The sequence below is a fragment of the Leiobunum rupestre genome, chromosome 9 (genome assembly GCF_980474605.1).
Source record: "Leiobunum rupestre chromosome 9, qqLeiRupe1.1.hap1, whole genome shotgun sequence".
Classification (NCBI taxonomy): Eukaryota; Metazoa; Arthropoda; class Arachnida; order Opiliones; family Sclerosomatidae; genus Leiobunum; species Leiobunum rupestre.
Window position 1 is genome coordinate 28044148 of NC_143392.1, and position 26817 is coordinate 28070964.

The 26817-nt window shown below is 37.3% G+C and overlaps 1 protein-coding gene across 2 annotated transcripts in view; it reads right to left on the bottom strand.

Annotated features, from left to right (window-relative positions):
- The window catches only part of p130CAS (Serine_rich_CAS and FAT-like_CAS_C domain-containing protein p130CAS), an 84085-nt gene extending 57548 nt beyond the window's left edge, over window positions 1-26537 (bottom strand). The window contains exons 1-2 of one of the 2 annotated variants that reach the window (XM_090159353.1): window positions 26058-26537; window positions 25793-25961 (exon numbers count right to left, since the gene is read on the bottom strand). In XM_090159353.1, the coding sequence (XP_090015479.1) occupies window positions 25793-25909 (117 nt within the window). In that variant the 5' untranslated portion in view covers window positions 25910-25961; window positions 26058-26537. Of the gene's footprint in view, window positions 1-1471; window positions 2288-25792; window positions 25962-26057 lie in introns of those variants that run through there. The other variant, XM_090159354.1, reaches the window with a different exon arrangement.
- Window positions 26538-26817: the final 280 nt, after the last annotated feature.

A 26817-nucleotide genomic window follows, 5' to 3' on the forward strand; every position in this document is an offset into this window, starting at 1 on the left:
AAACGACTTTAGCAGCGATAAAATAAACCATTCACCTTTTCCTGTAAAAACAACAACAAGAATAAGTCCACTTTTTCGGATCTCTCGCGCCTACGCTGGAAATTTGTGTCTGCATGAGAACGGGTTAACGAAATACATAATTTATGGTTCTACTTTTTTGCATATACCTCCGTTGGACGGAGTGGAGCCGAATTCCCCTTCGTTTCGTATTAAAAGAGAATTTTAAGGCCCCCCGCCGTATAAGGTAGCGCTTTCAAGTTAGCGTGGCGTTTACCGACTATTTCACGTATTAGCCCCGTTTCGCTCACGACCGAGAATGCTCGCGTTCTACACACGTCACGACAATGACAAGCTGGCCATGGACATTGTACTCGTAGTTTATGGAAAAATAAACGTTGAAAAGGCGATGATTGTTTTAAAATTGAGGATATGTAACCTTACCAGAACGCTAAAATATAACAATCAAATTGCCAAAAAACAAGTTTTACTTTACTTATTATGGTACAATGGAAATTAAATTACTATAAATTTTAAGTACAAACTGTACAATACAATAAAATTTAAGTTACTGAAAGTTCAAAAATTTTAAGTACAATACAATAAAATTTAAGTTACTGAACGTTAAAAATTGTAAGTACAATACAATACAAGTTAAATTACTAAGCGATAAACATTTAAGTACTAAACGATACAAATTTAAGTTACTGAACGTTAAAATATTTAAGTTACTGAGTTACTGAACGTTAAAAAATTAAGTTACTGAACGTTAAAAAATTTAAGTTACTGAACGTCAAAAAATTTAAGTTACTGAACGTCAAAAAATTGAAAATTTAAGTTACTATACAGAAAAAAATTAAGTTACTATACGGCAAAAATTCAAGTTACTATACGGCAAAAATTCAAGTTACTATACGGCAAAAATTCAAGTTACTATACGGCAAAAATTCAAGTTACTATACGGCAAAAATTCAAGTTACTATACGGCAAAAATTCAAGTTACTATACGGCAAAAATTCAAGTTACTATACGGCAAAAATTCAAGTTACTATACGGCAAAAATTCAAGTTACTATACGGCAAAAATTCAAGTTACTATACGATGAAAATTTATGTTACTGTACGATGAAAATTTGTTACTATACGATAAAAATTTAAGTTACTATACGATAAATATTTAAGTAATATTTAGTTAAGAATAATTAGATATTTAGGGGAAATTATTACTATAACAAAGTTTTTTCGAAGTTATATTTTAAATCGTACAACAGTTACGTAATATAACCTGGCATATCCCCAAGTCTTACGACTAGGTACGTAACAAAAGCGACATTTCGGTAATACGTCTACTAGAATAGGCAATTTTATAATGGCGAAAGCTGAGCCTCGCCTGACGATCAGGCAACTGCCGCATCCCACCCATTCATCCATCCTAAGGCTATCGTTTTAAATTATGGATAAATTGTTTCTCTTACCGATCTTTTGGAGTTGGGAGCGTATCCCGTTGCCGGGGTAACGGAAGCTTGCTGGAGCATCGTTTTCCCTTCGAATTTTGACCCGCACTCGCGCCGGGGTCAGGTCACCTAGTCACTGACGGAAGGCTGTAGCCCGCAATTTTTACGACGCAAAAACACGAAATCGACGCGCGGCCCTCCGGATGGTTTTACCGGGATTAAACTCAATTTAAGGGCTTAATCGGGGTGGGAGAAACAACCCAGTTTTGACTCACAGCTCCCAGTAGTCATTGCGAAAGCGAAATGGAACCGAAAGAATAAAAAAAATCGATATTTTTATCCGTCGATTGTTTCCGAGTATTCTTTTCCGTTGAAGATCCAAATTGATACAATCTTAAGAGTTCATCTTATTGCGGCAAAAAGTAAGGTTAAATTACGCCACGCATCACTCGCTGATCGGATAAGAAAGGGGTTGAATCCGTGGTCAGACGCGAAAATCACTCGCGTAGTCCCTTCTCGCGCGAAGATAAGGGGGAGAGCTAAGCCTTGTACGAGGAAACGCGATAAAGTCTACGGGGCCTCCGTGCAATTTCTCCGGAGCATCTCGCAGCCTCCCGCGTCGACGATACCTTTCGCGATACACATTGACTATAAGGCCTCCGTTTAACTTAAGAAATTAACGACAAAAGGCCCTAGAAATAGGCTACAACGAGGGCTATTTTCAATTTTAATATACCGAACGCGTGGCTTCGAATTTCGAAATCAGGCGCCAGCCTTTAATATAAAAGCGGCAGTCCTTCGGCGGCCTCCTTACGCTGCTAGCCCGCTAGGCCTTTATGGTGGCAAGCGCAAAATTTCATCCAATATTTCGGCACGGCGGGTGGGGTTAAAGATAGGGGGAAGAGATACAACCCTCCGTCATCTATCACGTGACGCATCCGGGGTCGTTCGTAAAAGCGACGATGTAAGGGAGAAAATGCTTTCTCATTTTGGAAGCGTTAGTTACGAGCACCTATAAAGGCTAAAGGCCGGTAAATACTGTTCTAACTGTCCTTGTAACCGACTACCAGTTAACCTCTAATAAAATTTATTCAAACTAAAATTTGTTTATCACAAATTTCGGGGTCGTACCTAAGATTATGGTTTATCGACAAATGTGAAATTGGCGCAAAGGTTAAAATCGGCGTCTGTTCAACGAGGAAGTTTCGTAAGAAAATGAAATAACTCCAAATAAGAGAAAATAATAAAGTACCATCATAATGCCCTAATTTACATTAATTTTTTCAATTAATTTAAATATAGATAAATAACCTTATATGGCGTATTTAAATGGGTTCAAATTGAAAACAGCTGTGGACAACCCGAAAGCTAATGAAGATAATTGTCCGTGTCGTTTGTTGAAATAAGCGAATAGCATTAAAATCCCGTTTTTAGCATTTTACCAAGGATTGACATGCCCAAATGTGGCACAATCGACCGGCTCTATCCCGCTTAATATGATAATGAAAGGAAATCGAGTAGGAGTTTTCGCCCCGTTTTTAGTACCCCCCAATTTTAGTGGCTCCCACCACATCGTAGAAGAAAAACTGCTTCATAAAAACTGACACTCGGGCTTAATCTTCCCACATTATAGATTCGAGATTTTTTTACATTCGAGTCTTTCTAACTCTTTTTTGCATAATTTTTTTTATAATACTAGGCTCATCACCCCCCCCCCCCTCCCCTCTTAACTTACGATCCTTTAAGGGAGGGGGAGGGGGATAAAATAAAACTCTAAAGCTTCCTTCATTCTTTTACTTGCCCAAGGAAAAAAGAAAAGTACATTATTAAAGAAATTCCGCCATATAAAATTACAGGGAGGGGCCATCTATAAATTACTAAATGTGTTAAATTATAAAAAAAACACTGTTTTAAATGTAATTTGAATTTTAAAACAACAGTCGACTCTATCAGTAACATCTGTATTATGATAAGGCCCTTATTATTAAAGATGGCAATGAATCTATAAGATTCTCCGAAAAAATTACCTAACTGGAGATCGTGGTGCAATCCATTAATAATAATCAGCTAGGCTAATACCCAAGGCACCACCCAAGTCATCTAGCGACTTTTAATGCCTTAAACAGGTGTCCGGGTTACAAACTTACAATGCGTAGGAGGGTGGTGGCAAGCCCTTCATTCCACGTGAGCCAACAACTCCCTACACTTACTATTACCGTTAATCTCTACAAGTTTTTATAGAAAGGGGAAACCGAAGAACTCGGGGGAGAACCATTTTAACTGGCAAACTCTACGCAGAAGGAGTGGATCCGAGTTTTCATCCAGTGCCACAAGCTAGAATCGAACCCGGCTCCTCTTTGCTGCGAGGCGAAAGTGCTTACCACTCCGCCACGCCACCTACCCGTTTTCCCTGATATTTCCCTGATTTTTCTTAGTATAGTATAATTTTTTTCGGTCTTAGCTAACTTGTTAAAATGTTTCCGGAAATTTGTCATAGCACTGCCAATTTCTATAACGCGTTTCCGCGATCGGGGTTGACCGTGATCAAAACATAGGCTTAGTGAAGCAGCCCCTAAGTTAAAAATGTGTTTTAGTCCGATACTCAACATCACTATCACAATAATAATAACAATAATAATACTTATGTCTGAGTCGTCGTTAAATTAAGTTTAACAAATTAATATTTTTTTCTTTTAAAAAAGTATAAATATTTACCACAAAATTTTAAGTATGACTTTCTTTAAAAGTTAAACTTTTAAAGATTTGCACAATGAAGCTGGACGGTAAACTTTAAAGTAATTTTATAACCACGTGACTATTTTTAAAGGTTTCTACCGTTTGATGGCGCTCAAATGTTTCTCCGAAAGAAATTTTACCCAGTTTACCTTGAAGTTTCTGCAATCCACTGTCGGATTAAGGACTAGGCCTGTAGGCCCCCACCTCGCGAGTTTTGCGTTTTTATGCTTTCCTTAAATAGGCCCCCATTAAAATTTGCCTAGGGCACCACCTTTAGTAAATCCGGTACTGATGCTATCGCCTATTCCTTGATCTTTCCAGGTTTTCAAGGTTTTCAGGTCTGTATTATAATTATACAACTTATACTCTACTTACGTCGTTAGTAGAATTTAACCTAAATTATATATCCCATATAAAATATATTGTAAAAAATTACTGTAATTTAAGTTATTGTAAAATTTACAAACAAGCCAATCAACGCGAGTGGTACTTTTATGTGTCGCATTTTGGTTCAAAATGTAGCGTAAGCATCTTGTTTTTATTTCGACGCTAGCGACATCTGTTGAAAAAAGAGCTACTTCGCGTCGAGCCGACACTTGCTTTAAAGGGAATATAACCTGCAAGGTAATCTTTATGGAAGACCTCTTCAATTTTTCAAATTTCCTTGTACAGTGGCGCCAAACATTTTTAAAGCCAAAGGCAAGAGCGGCCAGAGCTGCAAACGTTGGTGTTCCACACCAAATACCTGAGGTTATATTCCCTTTAAAGTAGGCCGTTATATCATATTTCTTATGAGTATTCGTGTAGGACGTAAAAATTAAACTTTCGTAGGGCCAGCTATAAATGAACATTGTTAAGTTATAAAAACGTACTATAATTTGAATTTTAAATCAAAGTAGGCTATTGTAATATCAAAAGTATATAATATAACTCTTAAGAGAAAAGTATTCATCTATAACGCAAAAATGACACCTTCCCGAGGGGCAGGTCACTTCCTTGATTAACGACGCACCCCTCAAAAGAAATTATTTTGATTAAATTCATTTTAATCACGATTAACTTGATTAAATCACGTTTAATCATGATTAGAATGTTTAAATCTGATTTAATAATGATTAAATGTTTAAATCTGATTAAATAATGATTAAATGATTAAATCTGTTTAAAATGATTAAATGATTAAATCTGATTAAAATGATTAAAACTGTTTAAAATGATTAAAAAGATTAGATCATGATTAGAATGATTAAATATCGTTTAAATCGTGATTAAATTTTCTAATCTTGATTAGATTTTTTAATGTTGATTACCATGATTTAATCACGATTACCCTGATTTAATCATTTTACTATGATTAAGACGCACCCAAAATGGAAGTGACTTGCCCCTCGCACCTTCCTAGGCAGTTTTCAAAGAGAGTTATTTTGCCGGCAAATCGCAGAATTTACAGCATGTATTTTTATAAACCATTTCCATGATGTAATAGCTATTCGCGACCGAAACGAGTTTAAGTGGCGTAACTGCGCTAGCATCTCCGAGGTAGCGCCTATGATCCAGCGTCTGTTACAGACAAATTAAATGGTCATAAGAACGTTTTTTCTCAAATAAACTTATAAAAATATAAGCAAACGATGCAAAAATTATATTGAAATGCAAGTATCGTTAATTATACAGTTAAATTGACGAATAACGATGAGGAAAAATTAATAGCATCAGCTTTAGCTGTTACCAATCTAGGTTTCAATGGCGAACCAAAGGGGCGTAGCGATAGTTTTCGGTCGAGAATAGAAAGCTATTGGGTACGTTCAGTAACGCTCATCAAAAACATCGATGAGTTATCGATGCCAAAATTTGGTTACTGTACGATTTTTGGCGTTTCCGATTTGACGTCACAATGGGCATCAGATGCTCATAAAAAAAACCATCCCGGAGAGAAGGTTTTCTATATGTCTTGACGTCAAACGCGTCGGTGTGGTGTTTACAGTTTAGCTGGCGGAGGAGTTAAAATTATACAACTGTAGTTTTAATCAACAATTCTACTGGTTTGGTCAAAGGCCTATCATTTAATTGGAATGCCTCGGCTACTGCAATGGCCGATTTCGCTTTTTAAATAAAAGACTGATCGTTGTAACAATGAAGAATGTTGTCGTCAACCAACTCATTAATTATTGAAAATAATATTTTTCGCTTCCTTCGAATTTCGGGCCCCGTAACATTTATAGCCGCCATCTTTAAAAACAGCGCTGACTAGAAATAATACCGTTCAGTAACTTTCTACGTCACTAGTCTATGACGACAAGCAAACATCAAGTACAAACCGATTTTTCCAGATTTGCGTTACTGAACGTACCAATTTTTTCGCCAGCAATATCTCAAAACTTATGATATTACGTAAATTTTACGTACGGGATTCTAAATTTTAAAGTGATTTCAGTAATCAGCAAGTGAAATTGAGATTTCGTATTTATTTCTGAATTTAGGAACTGATTTTCGCCCAGATTTCGTGATTTTCCAGTTTATTTCAAGATTACTAATATCATTTTTCTCGCGAGTGTACGAGATTTGTACGAATGTAACTTGTAAAATGTTCAACATATAAAATTAAAATTAACTTTAAATCACCTGTAAAATTACCGAAACTAATTTGTTTAAAGCATAAAATAAATATTTTCTTAAATCCTTATTTCTCCAATCCATCAATTTTATTTAAATATAATTTACAGAACGAGGCCACATCATTTTGACAACAAGGGAAAACGCGTTTATAAGGAGGGGCCGTCCATAAAGCATCCGAATGAAACAATAAAAAGAGTTAAAAAATAACTCTGAGCAAAACAAAACCGGTATATAAATATTTTTGTTTTAAATAAGGGGTTTACGTAATAAAACAAATCCCGTTTACATTTCGAGGCGAGGAGACAAGGCTGGCATTAGTAGGAATTCCATTTTGCAAATTTTTGTAAAGTTCGTGAGCGCGTATCAGTCTCACGCCCTGCCGAGAGGTTCACGGCTCCGTAGCGCCACCTGCCCGCTACTCGGGCGAACTAAAAAGGGGAGAAAATAGTTGTTCACGAAATGTTAGCGTTACAGGATCACGCGCAACGCGAAAATAGTCCCGCCAATAATAACACAAAAACTATTAGGCGCTCATCAAAATTATCCACGGTTCGTATTTCACGTACGGCCCTATAACCCTAACGTTTTACGAAACATACCGAAGATGTTGCACGCATACCGAAATAAATTGGGTTGGCTGATTTAATTCCACTAATTTACAAAAAAAATTATTCGATTAAAACCAAATCGAGGGGCTTCGATTAAAACCAAATCGAGGGGCTTCGATTAAAACCAAATCGAGGGGCTTCGATTAAAACCAAATCGACCGCTTCGATTAAAACCAAATCGACCGCTTCGATTAAAACCAAATCGACCGCTTCGATTAAAACCAAATCGACCGCTTCGATTAAAACCAAATCGACCGCTTCGATTAAAACCAAATCGACCGCTTCGATTAAAACCAAATCGACCGCTTCGATTAAAACCAAATCGACCGCTTCGATTAAAACCAAATCGACCGCTTCGATTAAAACCAAATTGACCGCTTCGATTAAAACCAAATCGACCGCTTCGATTAAAACCAAATCGACCGCTTCGATTAAAACCAAATCGACCGCTTCGATTAAAACCAAATCGACCGCTTCGATTAAAACCAAATCGACCGCTTCGATTAAAACCAAATCGACCGCTTCGATTAAAACCAAATCGACCGCTTCGATTAAAACCAAATCGACCGCTTCGATTAAAACCAAATCGACCGCTTCGATTAAAACCAAATCGACCGCTTCGATTAAAACCAAATCGACCGCTTCGATTAAAACCAAATCGACCGCTTCGATTAAAACCAAATCGACCGCTTCGATTAAAACCAAATCGACCGCTTCGATTAAAACCAAATCGACCGCTTCGATTAAAACCAAATCGACCGCTTCGATTAAAACCAAATCGACCGCTTCGATTAAAACCAAATCGACCGCTTCGATTAAAACCAAATCGACCGCTTCGATTAAAACCAAATCGACCGCTTCGATTAAAACCAAATCGACCGCTTCGATTAAAACCAAATCGACCGCTTCGATTAAAACCAAATCGACCGCTTCGATTAAAACCAAATCGACCGCTTCGATTAAAACCAAATCGACCGCTTCGATTAAAACCAAATCGACCGCTTCGATTAAAACCAAATCGACCGCTTCGATTAAAACCAAATAGATTTCTTCGATTAAAACCAAATCGACCGCTTCGATTAAAACCAAATCGACCGCTTCGATTAAAACCAAATCGACCACTTCGATTAAAACCAAATCGACCACTTCGATTAAAACCAAATCGACCGCTTCGATTAAAACCAAATCGACCACTTCGATTAAAACCAAATCGACCGCTTCGATTAAAACCAAATCGACCGCTTCGATTAAAACCAAATCGACCGCTTCGATTAAAACCAAATCGACCGCTTCGATTAAAATAAAATCGACTTCGATTAAAATAAAATCGACTTCGATTAAAATAAAATCGACTTCGATTAAAATAAAATCGACTTCGATTAAAATAAAATCGACTTCGATTAAAATAAAATCGACTTCGATTAAAATAAAATCGACTTCGATTAAAATAAAATCGACTTCGATTAAAATAAAATCGACTTCGATTAAAATAAAATCGACTTCGATTAAAATAAAATCGACTTCGATTAAAATAAAATCGACTTCGATTAAAATAAAATCGACTTCGATTAAAATAAAATCGACTTCGATTAAAATAAAATCGACTTCGATTAAAATAAAATCGACTTCGATTAAAATAAAATCGACTTCGATTAAAATAAAATCGACTTCGATTAAAATAAAATCGACTTCGATTAAAATAAAATCGACTTCGATTAAAATAAAATCGACTTCGATTAAAATAAAATCGACTTCGATTAAAATAAAATCGACTTCGATTAAAATAAAATCGACTTCGATTAAAATAAAATCGACTTCGATTAAAATAAAATCGACTTCGATTAAAATAAAATCGACTTCGATTAAAATAAAATCGACTTCTTCGATTAAAATAAAATCGACTTCTTCGATTAAAATAAAATCGACTTCTTCGATTAAAATAAAATAGATTTCTTCGATTAAAATAAAATAGATTTCTTCGATTAAAATAAAATCCACTTCTTCGATTAAAACAAAATAAAAACAAATTTATGTGGCAGGGTAGGGTTTAATTTAAGGTTTAACGTTATTCGTGTTAAAAATTTATTAAAAGTGTATTATAAGCCTAGGCTAGAGCTTCGTGTGTACGGGAAAAGCGATAATTTTGATGCGTTATCAGCAGAAAAATAAAAATCTTCAAACAGTTGATAACCCTGCTTTATATCTCATTCGCGTAGTTTATCTTTCGCGGTTACTTTTTACATATATTTGAGACGGTTGTCTAGAGACACAGGTAAAGGCTTGGCAAAGTTCAAAATTAGCTAATTTAAGTTGATAGCGTAATTACTATCTTATAAAAACTAACGCGCGCCGTGAACTTCGATATTGGGTGATTTGAGTACATTATGTTTCAAAAATAGCCTACCAGACGTTTTCGCTTTGATAAAAGGTCGATTTCCAGGAAAACCATATTGATAAACTCCCACGAGACGAGCATTTTGAAGCAACTTGTACGTATTCTTATTAAGAGGAAGAATATTATCTAATCTAAAACCCTTTCCATGTTAAGTAGAAAGCTAATATCATACGCGAGCAAACGATCTCAACCGCAATATTTTTTCATAGCTGACATATTAAAATACTTTTATCAGAACATACGGTTTTTACAATACGTAGAAAAATTATACTCAACCCATTCTCTAATTATTTCAACGTAAGAAATATAAAACCGTTAGTAATTAAGCTCATCTACCAAACGCCTCGCTTTGGAAATCCACATGTTTTCCATTAGACTTAATTACGGTACAGTCGTAGAAAGGATTACAGTTTTTTTCCTTTAATGGCCAAGGCTTAGTTCCATCGTGTGATAAAGAATATTTTTTTATTTTACATAACGGAATATCATATTTCATCAAGAGTTACAAAACAGAAGAGGGTTTAAGGTCGCAAAATCAATCGGAAAATCCAAATATTTAAGGCCACGAATTAAAATGCTAGAGACATCGAAATTTATTGTCAAAATATGGGTGTGGAAAATGCGTAGGTTTTATCTCCACGTACCCATGTTATAATGATGGGTTTTGTACTATGGAAACTAGGCTTAAACGATGGTTCTTTAAAATCAAGTTGTCAGGGCGTAGTCTTTACCAAACTCCCCGCTTTTGATTTCGGTGTTAGGTAACTATAGGAAGTGTTTTTTTTTCGTTACACGGAGGCCCCTTAAGACATGCAGTGGGTGTCGAGACGTAGATTACGAACCCCACTGTCGAGAAAGCGTTTTGGACGATTAATGTTAATAATATTCCGCTCAAATTTTGGGTTATGGCGAAATATCAAAGCCCCTAATTAAAGAAATTTGTTGGGTTTCGTTTCGCGCAAACCTCCCCCAAAGGAACAAATCAAATACTGCACCCACAACGTAGCCAAAGCTGGTCGTTTGGGGCTCCCAAGGATTTTTCAACAATCTACATACAGGTAGCGCTAATTAAACGAGTAATCATTATTATTAATTGCCAGTTTTATAATTATAATTACCGTAATACTAGAACCTGAAAAAAGCTACATTCCGGATCCACAATTTTTATAGCTTCCTTTCAGTGTAGTAAAAATACACCAATTGCTTGAAATTATATCAATTTTGTAGAGGGAAATATATATATTATTTATTACTATATATTTAAATTCATATATTTTAAATATTATATGTTTATATTTAATTAATTGGAAGCAAAAGTTAATTCGGAAATATTTTCAATATATGTTAAATATATTTTCGAACTACACATGTTAAATATATTTTCGAACTACACATGTTAAATATATTTTCGAACTACACACGTTAAATATATTTTCGAACTACACACGTTAAATATATTTTCAAACTACACACGTTAAATATATTTTCGAACTACACACGTAAATTATTTTCGAACTACACATGTTAAATATATTTTCGAACTACACACGTTAAATATATTTTCAAACTACACACGTTACATATATTTTCTAACTACACACGTTACATATATTTTCGAACTACACACGTTACATATATTTTCGAACTACACACGTTACATATATTTTCGAACTACACACGTTACATATATTTTCGAACTACACACGTTACATATATTTTCGAACTACACACGTTAAATATATTTTCGAACTACACATGTTAAATATATTTTCGAACTACACATGTTAAATATATTTTCGAACTACACATGTTAAATATATTTTCGAACTACACATGTTAAATATATTTTCGAACTACACATGTTAAATAATTTCATTGATATCAACGGTTGATCATCTAAAAAATGGGACATTAATGTGGATTGGCGAAGTGGTTAGCACTTCCACATCGCAGCGAGAGAAGCCGGGTTCGATTCCAGTTGGGGTGAAAGCTTGGAACAACTCCTTACGCGTTGAGTTAATGAATTAATGGCATTATAAGTCACCAGATGATTTGGGCCTAAGATATTACAGCCTAAATTATTATTATTATTATAATTAAAAATAACATCATTGCTAAGAGAGGGAGAGTTATCGATTAGCGTACCGTCCTTTCATTTTCCATCTGTTTTTCTTAGACATTAAAGCTTTCTACAGAGGACATTGTTATTATAAACAATAACAGGTCATGACAGCGTGTCGCTAGAACCCGGGTCCGCGTATCTAATCCGAAGACGTTAGAAAGACGGCCAGATTTCGAGAGGGTGATATCTTCGTCGCAGCTGCTTTTCAAGGTTTTCTTGCTGAGAGCGGGGGATGTCATAAAAATATAAGGGGCTTTTATCAAGCAGAGCCCAGCAGAGAAGAGGAGGCTACGAAGAATTAAGAATCAGCGATACGTGAATCTGGCTTAGCGATATGATACGCGCCTCTGAACCTGGCCCAAAAGTTGGGCAACGCGAGTAAAAAACTACGCCGAAATCGATCCTGCAGCGAAGCCGGCTTTCCGTACTGATGTTGGCGTTCCCATGGGCCACCTCGCCCCCCTCCTCTCCCCCACTAAGGCCCCGTGTTGAATTTAATTTAATGGAGAAGTCCTACAATTACTGGAATATTGAAAAGCAGCCCCATATAGCCTAAAGCTATTAGAAACTTTGCAGAGGTTTCCACGCCTAGAAGGGGAAATATTGACTTATAAGAGGAGAGTTGAATAGCTATGTAATGCGAGATTTATTAATGAGGTTTTGATTAAAATTTGACCTTTTAGTTTCACTACGTTTCCTTTTGAAATTATATTTCAATAAATTACGCTATTGAAACAGCCCTAAATACGCGTTAATTTGTTGGATGTTTTAGAAAAATTGTAGAAATTAAAGAGCGACACTTGCAAATTTTGTGTACTGGATTTGAATCTCAAAGTTATTTCAGAAAACAAACTGGTTTAGAGATTTCAGAGTACGATGTTCGTGTTGATTTCTGATTTCATAGACTGATTTTGGAACTGATTTTCGCTAAAAATACGGTATTTTCAAGTTGATTTAAAGATTTCTAAAATAGATTTGCTGTAGCGCAGTGGTTTTCGACCTGTGTACCGGGGCAACCCGGGCTTCCGCGATAAAGCTGCAGGGGTTCCGCGGAAAAATTTCCAAAAATATATTAAAAGGTTAAAAACCCAAATAACAAATATATAATTAAAATAATACAAGCTACTTGTGCTAATACACTAATTAAACCAAGCAGCGGGGAAACGCGAACATTAAGGTTTGGGTTCGTGTGATAGGTAAAAAAGGACTTTGTAAACAAATCGAGGTAACCAGCGTAAAAGAGTAAACAAACAGTATTTAAAGTCCATGCTGCTTGGTTTTCCCGCTTGTTGCAGCCTACTTCCATGGGCCACACTTTGAAGCTCTCTGGCGCTCTTTTCACTCATCGTAGGAAAATGGGGAAAAACACGCATACTTCTGAACTCACACAATACAACTCCTTAACATTTTTGCATATCCCTTTGAAACACTGTATAATATAGCCTATTCTACTTCATATTTGTGTTAGTTAGGTTAATAAATTGAAAATTATGCAGTTTTGTTGATAATTATAAATAATAATTTATTTTTTCATAAATAAAAGAATCATATATTTGAAATAGGAAGCGATTTTGTTTTAAAACATTGGTTTTCCAAAGGCTGGGGGCTTGGCCCACCGACCCCCGTGATATTATTTCATTCCAAAAATTTCAGGGATTTCGCGGATTTCGTTTCTGATAGCGACCACGAAAAATAAAGGTTGAAAATCACAGCTCTAGACTAGAGTATGTGGAGCCCTCGAAGGAATAGTAACTTAGGGGCACTTTGAGAATAACTTCCGGTAACATTCTAACTTAAGCCTTATAATTAATAACCGGAAGTACCCCCTAGATATACATTTCAAAGGCTTGTTGCTAGAGTTACATTTCTTTGGAAAAATACTTCAACTTTCAAAAACTGCTTAAAGGCCTAGGTTTGCTTCTCCCTGTCCCTCTTAAATTAACTTGCCTGAAAAGCAAATACCGTGATGGTAGGCCAACTGCTGAACATGTTGGCCCACCACCAGGGTATTTGCTTTTCAGGCAAGTAATTTTAAAGGGGGAAAGGCAGAAGCAAACCTAGGCCTTTAAAGGGAAACAAACGTTTCTCGTTAAGGGTATAAATTTACATATTTACTACAAAAAAAACTACTTATGTTATGCAAAAAAATATTAACGAAATTTCAAATCAAGAACAATTCAACATAAATATTAGGACGAAAAAATTGTCGCGGTTTCTGAATAAATTAAATTTTCTAATTTTAAGACTGTTGGCTCCATCTGTGGCGACTTATAGTAATTAAAAATCGCCCTCTAATGGCGTTACCTCCGTGAAAGGACCTTAATTCTCGTAATATAGCGAGATGGTACTTAATCGAACGCAAACATTCACATTTTTTGACTGTTGGAAACGAGTAGAAAATGAAATTCGCGGTTCGTGCTTTTCTCATAAACGCCTCCAGTCTTGGACTAACACACGCGTACATCATAATCAAGGCACGGAGAACATGTGGTCTCTTAATTGGACGCGAGGATTATGAAACGGGTCTGGCCTAGCTGATGAGTCACCGTCTCGGGGATCATATCTGAACGACAAGTAGTTACTCCGCTAGGTTCGAATGGCTCAATTAGAGTAATAGCGGGCATTATGTCACAAATTATGTACGACATTTCACGAGCATAAAGGAGACAATCGAGGCAAGAGGCACGGGGACGATGGTCGCTCCGTACGCTAAAAGGGGTATTATTATTATGACGAAGCGGGCAGACGACTAATACTTGATCCCCGACATCTCTCGTCATAAGCCTTCCCGACCGCCATTGAGATTCCTTCATTCCTCATTCTACGCCGAGAGGAAGCCACGCGACGCCACTACACAAAACGCGATGACTATCGTGTTCCCCTTTAAAGGGATCAACGCATTTCACGTTTTTACCGCGAGAGGCGCTGTTGATTCACGTTTAGGAGGAAACGTCTGTAGGACTAAACGTAGCAACCCTTTCCAGTTTCATTGGCTGCGGATTAAGTGATCTTGTTTCTAAGAAATTCAGTTAGGTGTAGGCAAAAAAATTAGGTTAGGTTTACACAAAAAAAATTAGGTTAGGTGAAGCCAAAAAATGAAGTTAGGTGTAGGGAAAAAATGAGGTTAGGTGAAGCCAAAAAATGAAGTTAGGTGTAGGGAAAAAATGAGGTTAGGTGAAGCCAAAAAATGAAGATAGGTGTAGGGAAAAAATGAGGTTAGGTGAAGCCAAAAAATGAAGTTAGGTGTAGGGAAAAAATGAGGTTAGGTGAAGCCAAAAAATGAAGTTAGGTGTAGGGAAAAATGAGGTTAGGTGAAGCCAAAAAATGAAGTTAGGTGTAGGGAAAAATGAGGTTAGGTGAAGCCAAAAAAATTAAGTTAGGTGTAGGGAAAAAATGAGGTTAGGTGAAGCCAAAAAATGAAGTTAGTTGTAGGCAAAAAAAAAAAAGTTGTGTGTAGGCAAAAAAAAAGTTGTGTGTAGGCAAAAAAAGAAGTTGTGTGTAGGCAAAAAAAGAAGTTGTGTGTAGTCAAAAAAAAGTGTGTAGGCAAATAAAAAGTTTAGGCAAAATATAATGTTTAGGCAAAAAATGAAGTTTAGGCAAAAAATGAAGTTTAGGCAAAAAATGAAGTTTAGGCAAAAAATGAAGTTTAGGCAAAAAATGAAGTTTAGGCAAAAAATGAAGTTTAGGCAAAAAATTAAGTTTAGGCAAAAAATTAAGTTTAGGCAAAAAATTAAGTTTAGGCAAAAGATGAAGTTTAGGCAAAAGATGAAGTTTAGGCAAAAGATGAAGTTTAGGCAAAAGATGAAGTTTAGGCAAAAGATGAAGTTAGGTTTAATCAAAAATTAGGTTTTGACGCGTACACTTTTCCCCAAGCTTAGATTCTGCTAAACCATTAACTGTGTAAACTGGAGGGAAAACTCCTATGGTAGTACTATACAGCAGTGAAGATTTAACCGAGCGGGAAATTAGGATTCGGAATTAAGTTACTGCCCCCCCCCCCCCCCATTACTATCCCCGATTTTCCCAAACACTTCGTAGCTCCCTCTAATGACGTCGGCGCGTAATTATGGAGAAAATGTAGAGCGCGTTACATTTTGTCGTCGTAAATGTACTTGAAATGCGGTTGTAGATTTTAATCTAAAAACCAGGGTGGCGTATAAACGTAGTCATAGACACGGTTATTCTGGCTATTTTAACTACCTTTACACCTTCGTAAATTAAAAATATAATACAGAGTATAATCTAAAACGAAATTACTAACACGCGATACAACTTCGTTTTAACGTAACTAACGACGGCTAGACCGAGATTCTGTAGAAATGTAAAATTAGTAAAATACGGAAATTTACTACTCCCTTTAAAGGGAATATAACCTCAGGTATTTGGTGTGGAACACCAACGTTTGCAGCTCTGGCCACTCTTGCCTTTGGATTTAAAAATATTTGGCACCACTGTACAGGGTAATTTGAAAAATTTAAGGGATCTTCCATAATAATAATAAATAATAATAATAATCAGCTAGGCTAATACCCAAGGATGCTTTGCAGGTTATATTCCCTTTAAGAATCTGAAATCCATGAAAGGAAGTTCCCCATTCTATACTTTTTTCAAATAAAAACTGGCCAGGGTTTAACAATGGCTTGTAATTATCATACCCCTATTTAATCTATTTATTAAATTATATTATTAAATTATCCGCTTTTAACCGTAAAAAATACTTTTAAATACAATTACTTAATTTACCCACAAAAATACTTTTAAATACAATTACTTAATTTACCCACAAAAACACTTAAATAGAATTACTTAATTTACCTACAAAAACACTTTTAAATACAATTACTTAATTTACCCACAAAATACTTTTAAATACAATTTCTTAATTTACAAACAATTTTTTTTTAAATACAATTACTTAATTTACCCACAAAATACTTTTAAATACAGTTACTTAATTTAACCACAAAAATACTTTTTTACACCTGCCCCTAAAAATAATTTTATATTTTATACAAGTAATGGCTTCCCAAAAGTTGCAAATTTTTAGTTCGGACTCTGAAAATGATAGTGACCGTTGAGTTCGGCTAAAAGATGACCGTATTGTAGACTGAACTTTATTCTGTACAATCTACATTCCTTCAACAATCTACATTCCTTCAATTTCAATACACGTTTTCGACACGTGGCTAAGCCTGTAATTGACCATGGACGCAAAGGGTTCAAACATATTTTTGCTTTCCTCTTCGTTATCGACCTATTGATAGAGATGGTCACCTCGTAATTCGGACTTCGCGGTTCTCCAGAACACTGGAACTGCTGACAATTTTGACAGCGCTTACAATGCCTGATTTGATCCTTCAAAGTTGAGAAGTCGGGAGTGCGAGCCGACCGTCGCTGTAGGGGTTTCGAGGGGAAAGCAAAAAAGATATTTGAACCCTAGGGGGGGGGTGAACTTTGACCTTTAAATGTGCGAAAGGGGTAAAGTCTACATCCAAATACGCGAGTGGCTGACAACTCTCGATAAACGTCTTACGTTTTCAGCTTATAATTTGAGATTAAAGCAAACAGCGCTAGAAGAACAATTTTTAAAATACAGTGCTGCCTGAAGAAATTTTTAGATACAGTGCTGCCAAGATAATTTTTCAGATGCAGAGCTGCCAAGAGATTATTAAGATACAGTGCTGCCAAGATATGGAGCTGTTGGCTCGCGTGGCTGGCCACCAGCCTCCTACGCATTGTAACCCGGCCACCTGAATTAATGGCTTTAAAAGTCGCTTGATGACTTAGGCCTAAGGTAGTGCCTTCCGTATTAGCCAAGCTGATTATTATTATTATTATTATTATTATTATTATTATTTATTATAATTTAAGATACAGTGCTTCCAAAATAATTTAAGATACAGTGCTTCCAAAATAATTTAAGATACAGTGCTTCCAAAATAATTTAAGATACAGTGCTTCCAAAATAATTTAAGATACAGTGCTGCCAAAATAATTTTTCAGATAATATAATATTTCCTCTCATAGGCAGCAAATATTTTTTATCAATTCTTGCTTGAATTCAGTCAACCCCTAAAGGGAAACAGAACAAATATGTCTACCGCGGTGTTCAGGGAGAAGTAAATTTCCAGGGGCCATTTTCCTCCAAACGTTTTTAAGGACTCTTGACGGTTAAAAAAAATATCTTCTATTTATCTACCGAAGTACCTGAGCGAGAAAAAGCTAAGAGGCTCCCCGTATCTTACCTGGAAAAACTGCATTGAGATGGAAGGTAGAGAGCGAGAGCAAAAAAATTGATGACAGAACTTTCGTATAGATTTTCCTTTTCAGCGTTAATGAGGGAGACTTGGAGGGTGAAATGCGGTTTTTTCTCTCCACGAGCAAAATTATCGATTCAAGTTGGCAAAAGAAGGGAACGGGAGAAAATCTAAAGCCAGCACTCATCCCCCAGTTGCGACGGCGAAAAAAATGGTTTACTTTTTTAAATACGATTCGTCGTAAAATATCAAGAACATTTTCTCTTGAAACGCTTCCAAAACCCACACTTTTAAGGAATTGAATATATTCTTATAACAGTTTAAAGACATAAAAAGAGATATTAATAAAAATGAATTAATATTACGACATTTCCTGTAAGTTATTTTTAATAATTATTTAAAATTTTAACCGGAAAATGTACAAATCGTCCCTTCAAAATATGGATTTGTTTAAAATAGTTTTAACTGGAAATATATGACTACTTCCGGTTAGAGGTACGCCTAGGTCAATAAAGATAAAACCGACGAAGTTTAATCGCGCTATTTTAACGCCAATTTTGTAAATAGCTTATGCACCCTTAAGCGTAAAAAGTATGGTGAAAAAAGGTGGGTGTTTTGGACTTTTTAGGAACGCGCCCTTTTTTTTATTTACGCCCACGTGACGGAGTTAAGTGATGGATACTGCGCCGCCATCTAGCTTCGGTAATATATAACACGATTTTCCAGTTTAATCTATTTACTCTCCCGCGCAGTGTCGAAGAGACGGTTCCATCCCAAAATTTGTTGCGAAAGTCATTTTTAAAATAAACTGACAAATGATTTATTGAAGGAGCCAGCTCCGGCGGACGAAACGGGACTGAAGCCGAATTTTATTTGGTTATTCGTAACTCTAACGTATGTCGTGACACTTTTTGAAAAATAAGTTGAAACGGAGACATATATTAGCTAATTTTGACGGAAGTTTTAAAGAAATCAGATTGGTGTTGAAATAAGTAGTTTCTTCAACCGAGACGCGATGCCGGTCTAACCTTTGACACAGTGATGGGCACTTCCGATAGCGAACCACTCAGCTCGCACGCGGCTCGTGGTCTCTCGCGGGTTAACTGCTCACTCTCTCAAATTTTTGAGAGCCTGAATAGGCACGCGCGGATTTCCATTCAATTTCGAGAGTCTGAACTGGTGCTCGTGGTTTTCCACTCATTTTTGAGAGCTTGAACTGGTGCTCGTGATTTTACACTCAATTTCGAGAGCCTGATTAACTGGTTTTCGTGATTTTTCCACTCAATTTTGAGAGCCTGAACAGGTGCTCGTGATTTTCCACTCATTTTTTGAGAGCTTTAACTGGTGCTCGTGATTTTCCACTCAATTTTGAGAGCCTGAACAGGTGCTCGTGATTTTCCACTCAATTTTTAGAGCCTGAACAGGTGCTCGTGATTTTCCACTCAATTTTGAGAGCCTGAACTGGTGCTCGTGATTTTCCACTCAATTTTTAGAGCCTGAACAGATGCTCGTGATTTTCCACTCAATTTTGAGAGCCTGAACAGGTGCTCGTGATTTTCCACTCAATTTTGAGAGCCTGAACAGGTGCTCGTGATTTTCCACTCAATTTTGAGAGCCTGAACAGGTGCTCGTGATTTTCCACTCAATTTTTAGAGCCTGAACTGGTGCTCGTGATTTTACATTCAATTTTGAGAGCCTGAACTGGTGCTCGTGGTTTTCCACTCATTTTTGAGAGCTTGAACTGGTGCTCGTGATTTTACACTCAATTTCGAGAGCCTGATTAACTGGTTTTCGTGATTTTTCCACTCAATTTTGAGAGCCTGAACAGGTGCTCGTGATTTTCCACTCAATTTTGAGAGCCTGAACTGGTGCTCGTGATTTTCCACTCAATTTTTAGAGCCTGAACAGATGCTCGTGATTTTCCACTCAATTTTGAGAGCCTGAACAGGTGCTCGTGATTTTCCACTCAATTTTGAGAGCCTGAACAGGTGCTCGTGATTTTCCACTCAATTTTGAGAGCCTGAACTGGTGCTCGTGATTTTCCACTCAATTTTTAGAGCCTGAACAGATGCTCGTGATTTTCCACTCAATTTTGAGAGCCTGAACAGGTGCTCGTGATTTTCCACTCAATTTTTAGAGCCTGAACTGGTGCTCGTGATTTTACATTCAATTTTGAGAGCCTGAACTGGTGCTCGTGGTTTTCCACTCATTTTTGAGAGCTTGAACTGGTGCTCGTGATTTTACACTCAATTTCGAGAGCCTGATTAACTGGTTTTCATGATTTTTCCACTCAATTTTGAGAGCCTGAACAGGTGCTCGTGATTTTCCACTCATTTTTGAGAGCTTGAACTGGTGCTCGTGATTTTCCACTCAATTTTGAGAGCCTGGACAGGTGCTCGTGATTTTCCACTCAATTTTGAGAGCCTGAACTGGTGCTCGTGATTTTCCACTCAATTTTTAGAGCCTGAACAGATGCTCGTGATTTTCCACTCAATTTTGAGAGCCTGAACAGGTGCTCGTGATTTTCCACTCAATTTTGAGAGCCTGAACAGGTGCTCGTGATTTTCCACTCAATTTTGAGAGCCTGAACTGGTGCTCGTGATTTTCCACTCAATTTTTAGAGCCTGAACAGATGCTCGTGATTTTCCACTCAATTTTGAGAGCCTGAACAGGTGCTCGTGATTTTCCACTCAATTTTTAGAGCCTGAACTGGTGCTCGTGATTTTACATTCAATTTTGAGAGCCTGAACTGGTGCTCGTGGTTTTCCACTCATTTTTGAGAGCTTGAACTGGTGCTCGTGATTTTCCACTCAATTTTGAGAGCCCGAACAGGTGCTCGTGATTTTCCACTCAATTTTTAGAGCCTGAACAGGTGCTCGTGATTTTCCACTCAATTTTGAGAGCCTGAACAGGTGCTCGTGATTTTCCACTCAATTTTGAGAGCCTGAACAGGTGCTCGTGATTTTCCACTCAATTTTGAGAGCCTGAACTGGTGCTCGTGATTTTCCACTCAATTTTGAGAGCCTGAACAGGTGCTCGTGATTTTCCACTCAATTTTTAGAGCCTGAACTGGTGCTCGTGATTTTCCACTCAATTTTGAGAGCCTGAACAGATGCTCGTGATTTTCCACTCAATTTTGAGAGCCTGAACAGGTGCTCGTGATTTTCCACTCAATTTTGAGAGCCTGAACTGGTGCTCGTGATTTTCCACTCAATTTTGAGAGCCTGAACAGGTGCTCGTGATTTTCCACTCAATTTTTAGAGCCTGAACTGGTGCTCGTGATTTTCCACTCAATTTTGAGAGCCTGAACAGATGCTCGTGATTTTCCACTCAATTTTGAGAGCCTGAACAGGTGCTCGTGATTTTCCACTCAATTTTGAGAGCCTGAACTGGTGCTCGTGATTTTCCACTCAATTTTGAGAGCCTGAACAGGTGCTCGTGATTTTCCACTCAATTTTTAGAGCCTGAACTGGTGCTCGTGATTTTCCACTCAATTTTGAGAGCCTGAACTGGTGCTCGTGATTTTCCACTCAATTTTTAGAGCCTGAACTGGTGCTCGTGATTTTCCACTCAATTTCGAGAGCCTGATTAACTGGTGCTCGTGATTTTTCCACTCAATTTTGAGAGCCTGAACAGGTGCTCGTGATTTTCCACTCATTTTTTGAGAGCTTTAACTGGTGCTCGTGATTTTCCACTCAATTTTGAGAGCCTGAACAGGTGCTCGTGATTTTCCACTCAATTTTTAGAGCCTGAACAGATGCTCGTGATTTTCCACTCAATTTTTAGAGCCTGAACTGGTGCTCGTGATTTTCCATTCAATTTCGAGAGTCTGAACTGGTGCTCGTGGTTTTCCACTCATTTTTGAGAGCTTGAACTGGTGCTCGTGATTTTACACTCAATTTCGAGAGCCTGATTAACTGGTTTTCGTGATTTTTCCACTCAATTTTGAGAGCCTGAACAGCTGCTCGTGATTTTCCACTCATTTTTTGAGAGCTTTAACTAGTGCTCGTGATTTTCCACTCAATTTTGAGAGCATGAACAGGTGCTCGTGATTTTCCACTCATTTTTGAGAGCTTGAACTGGTGCTCGTGATTTTCCACTCAATTTTGAGAGCATGAACAGGTGCTCGTGATTTTCCACTCAATTTTTAGAGCCTGAACAGGTGCTCGTGATTTTCCACTCAATTTTAAGAGCCTGAACAGGTGCTCGTGATTTTCCACTCATTTTTTGAGAGCTTTAACTGGTGCTCGTGATTTTCCACTCAATTTTGAGAGCATGAACAGGTGCTCGTGATTTTCCACTCAATTTTGAGAGCCTGAACAGGTGCTCGTGATTTTCCACTAAATTTTGAGAGCCTGAACAGGTGCTCGTGATTTTCCACTCAATTTTTAGAGCTGCAATAGGCGCTAGTTAATTAACGCTCAATTTTGAGACCCGGATTAGGCACTCGTCACTCATTTTTGGGATAGTTAGTAGGCGCTCGTGATTTCCGCCCAATTTTAGGAACTGAAAATATATTTTACCGCTCAATTTCTCTCAAAATTACATAAACCTCTCAAATGTGATCAGCGGTGCCCATCACTGTTTGACAGCGATAACGGGCGTAAGCTTAAATTCTAGTATTACCCCAAAACCAGAATGTATTTATTTAAACTTAGTAAAGAAGGACCATGGTCTAATTTCCCCCCTATCACGAGAGGGGGAAGGCAAAACGTTACCATCGTCTGTTTCAATAGCTTCAGTTTTAGGAAACCAAAGAGATGCAAGGATGATTTGATTGATATCTACTGGGATGAGCAAATTGACAGACCGTAAAGTGGAATATAGAAGAAACGCCAAAAATCGCCTCAACTTACAATCGTTGGTCATTCTCCATAGGTATAGCGCTATATATTCTTGGTCCAAAACCTCCGCAAGAAACTGAACGACAAAAACGTTGTTGTCAGAATGTTTTTCGACGCGCAGAAGTGAGAAAAATCGGCGAATCGGCGTTTTTAGGGGAAGCTCTAGCAATGAAAAGGTCAACCGTTGAATGAGAGGATGGTGACCTCTGGAAGCGGTTAACGCTCGGGCCAAGGGACGGGGGTGCGGGGGGAGGGGGCGAACCAGCGCGTGCCGCGGACTCTAAATCGGGAGTTCCATTTCTTTGGAGTGGCCATTTCCTGCGGTCCACAGCCGGAACCACACTGCCGACACGCACGAATTCAGGAAATCACAACAAAAACATCCATACCAACAGAAAAGGAACGACCAAGAGAGAGAGAGAGAAATAAAAGCCTATATAATGGTGGTCGGGCAAGACCAACCACGGAAACCCATACACGATTACACGTACAACTAAACAATTTAAGTATCTTTTTTTTATTTCGCTGCAGGTGCAAAAAAATACGCATTTACCGAGGTGGGAAAAATTCATTTTTACAATTCGTGACTAAAGGCCTACGAAAAGAGCTGGAAGATTATTTTGTTAGAGGGTAATTCCTTTTTATATTTTATCAAAACACAATAAATGCTAATTTCACGATGTTGTCTGATGGTAGTTAAGACTCCAGTCGTCACATAATTTTTGTAATTATAAAAATGACTTCAGGGGATTGGTTCGAAAGAGGATCTTTGAATTTAGAATGGTAGCTAGGATATAACTTTAATTATTGTACCTTATTTTTTTGGGATTCCTTGATTACTAGCGTTTACGTCAAGGGATAATCATAATCCAAAAGAGGTCGAACCAAAAACGGCGTATTTTGGTCGCCCACCCTTAAAGAAAGGGTGCAGTTACCCAAAAAACAACAGATAGACCATAGATTATGAGCCCATATACGCCTCCTAATTATTTTTCAGATTCCAAACTCTTTTTTTTATACTGCCGTTGAAATCATACAAGTAACATAAGTAACATAAAAGTTATAAGTATGACCTAGAATATTTCTACTTAGAATGGCTATATTGAAATGATAAAGTAACATTGACCTTCTTGTTTTTAAGTTGTTGCTGCTTCACGGGTGACGTATCGATGACATTTGAGTCTCAAATTCGAAAATAATAGATGTTTCTATCAAGGAGGATAGGAAGGGAAGCGAAGTAGGAGGGATGAACGCGCCAGCATCCTTGTAAGAAGTTTAGCGCGAAAATTTCGGAAAAATGGCGGCAACACGTAGCGTAGCAATCTTCCCGCCATTTTTCCAAAATTTTCCCGCCGAGCGCGCGCTAAGCTTCTTACAAGGATGCTGGCGCGTTCATCCCTCCTACTTCGCCTCCCTTCCTATCCTCCTTGTTTCTATGCATTAAAATTAATAAAAAGTAAAAAAAAAATATGTGGCACTTACGTCACAAAACACGGCTTTATTAGTATACTCTTCGCACGCACGATTTGCACGCGCGCTAGAAAAACATATTCCTCTGGCGACTATAGCGCGCGCTCGTAGACTTGTCAAAGTAAGAGTCTGTGACGCAAGAGGTAACATATTCCATTTTATATTAGTTAAATATATTTTCCGATTGAATAATTTATCATTATTTTGCCAAAGTAAAAGCTATTTTTACAATTATTATAATAATAACGTTTACAAAGACTAGTAATAAGTCGCGGAGAGCGTCAGTCCTTAGATACGTCATGATTTATATCGTCATTGGCGAAACAGACTATCATAAAGCAGCTGGAGGAAGTGTCTTACTTTTGGATGTTACGTTACTTATGATAGCGTAATATTTCCCGTCTTAGATAATGGTATGTAAGAAAGCGCGTTTTTCTAGCCACTTTGCGGCGAATCCCCGCTGGTTCCATCCGGATAATTAACGAATTCGGCAAAATTACGGAACGACACAGCGTTAATTTCGCTGACAATTGATTACCATAAATCTATTAAGGCGTAATTAAGGATGACAATGTTGCTTGGCAGTGAAAAAAAATACATTCTTCGCGCATCTTACGTAATTATTAGGTCCACAACTGGTTTACTTGAAAGAGGTACATAAGGTAGTCATATGGTTAAGTCTATATCGAAGGAACTGTTAAGTTAACTTGACCTCATTATACACGCTATACTTGTTTGAAGATAAAACCCACAAATTTGCGGAAAGTGTTCAGTGCATAAATATTACGCGCAATTCTATACCTTTTTGCGTTGAAATTTAGCAAAAATAAACGATTTAGTAAAACCGCTACAATTCAAATAAGAAATTAAAATTATTTGAAGTACAGGATATCCAATAACTGTATGGTAATTTTGTACATTAAAGGGGAATAAAAACAAAGTTTAAGCTTTTGTATAAAATTATCCCTATTAAATCATAACAAACCAGTGTCAAATGATACCATTGTTTCAAAATTCCCGTATAAAATTTCGCGTCATTAAGATATATCGTTTGCGAAATACGACACCAAGTTTTCTATATATGGACAACGCAATGGATAAACCCCTTCTATACCTTATTAAGTTCAAATTCCATCTTTAGTCGCGTAAAAAAGTAATACAAAATGACGTGACAATTTCTCTCAAAATTAATCGAAACACTTTACCTCATTCCAAACTTTATCTACACCACCAGCTAACATCTACGCTTTAAAAACTAAATTTCTACATAAATTATTACTAAAAAAGAATCTACCTTGAAAGCCTTTTTAGCCCGTGGTAATGTCGAGGAACTGGAAGATTTAATAGGATCGTTAAAGTTGTCACTCTTTCTGGTAAATCTGGCCAATGTGAGGGCCACCTTGGCAGACATGGCGTTGCGCTCCCATAAAAACACCGCCGCCACTAGAACAGGTACTTTCCGACTATTTAAAATTATAAAAAAAGATAAATTACTACGTATTTAGCATTCTAGATAAAAAGGAAACACTTTTATTATAATTTAAGCCTTTGCAAAATACCTTTTCGCTTAATTAAGCCTGAAGGTTTTAAACTCCCGCGAAACGTTAGAAAACGCGCACCTGCTTTGAATGACTGTAGAGCGTCAAAAATCTGAAGTATTCGCTTCTAGACACGATTCGGACTTTTGACGCAGTTTTTTTCCTTCTTCTCTTTTCAAGTACGTAGATTAAAGGTTAATGCGGGGGGAAATGACAAAAAACGGAAGTCTACTGACTCACGGCGGAAGTACATTTTATGGGTCTTTATTGAGAAATGAAAGAATGAAGATTTCTCTGTTTAATTAAATGGAAAATCTTATCAGTAAAGCCGACTTTCTCTAACTATAATACAATATATAACAAAGAAGCACTGTTTCTAAAATACCGCGTGGAATGTTTTACCCGAAATGATGAGAGAACGCGAGGCCTGATTTTCTTTTTTCGGTAGAGAGAGAGCAGTACTTGAAACACCATTCACGGGGAGAGAAAATTCGATTAAAGCGCGCCTGCTGCCCCTGAACGCGTTTTTAGGAGAACTATCGCCGAGAGCGTGACGCGATTGGTTATCAACCCTATGACGTCACAGATCCATTTAAAGTCTCCACGGGTGACGCTTCGGCTACGACTCCAAACACGCGCGCGCGCTTTGGCGTTTAGTAACTTTTTTGCGTCATTTTTACCCTATTTTGTCAACATATGGTTGGATTGTCGCGTACTTGGCACGCCATAGCGAATTCCACTTTTGTATATTTACATTTCTTGGGATATTTTCACTCCTAAT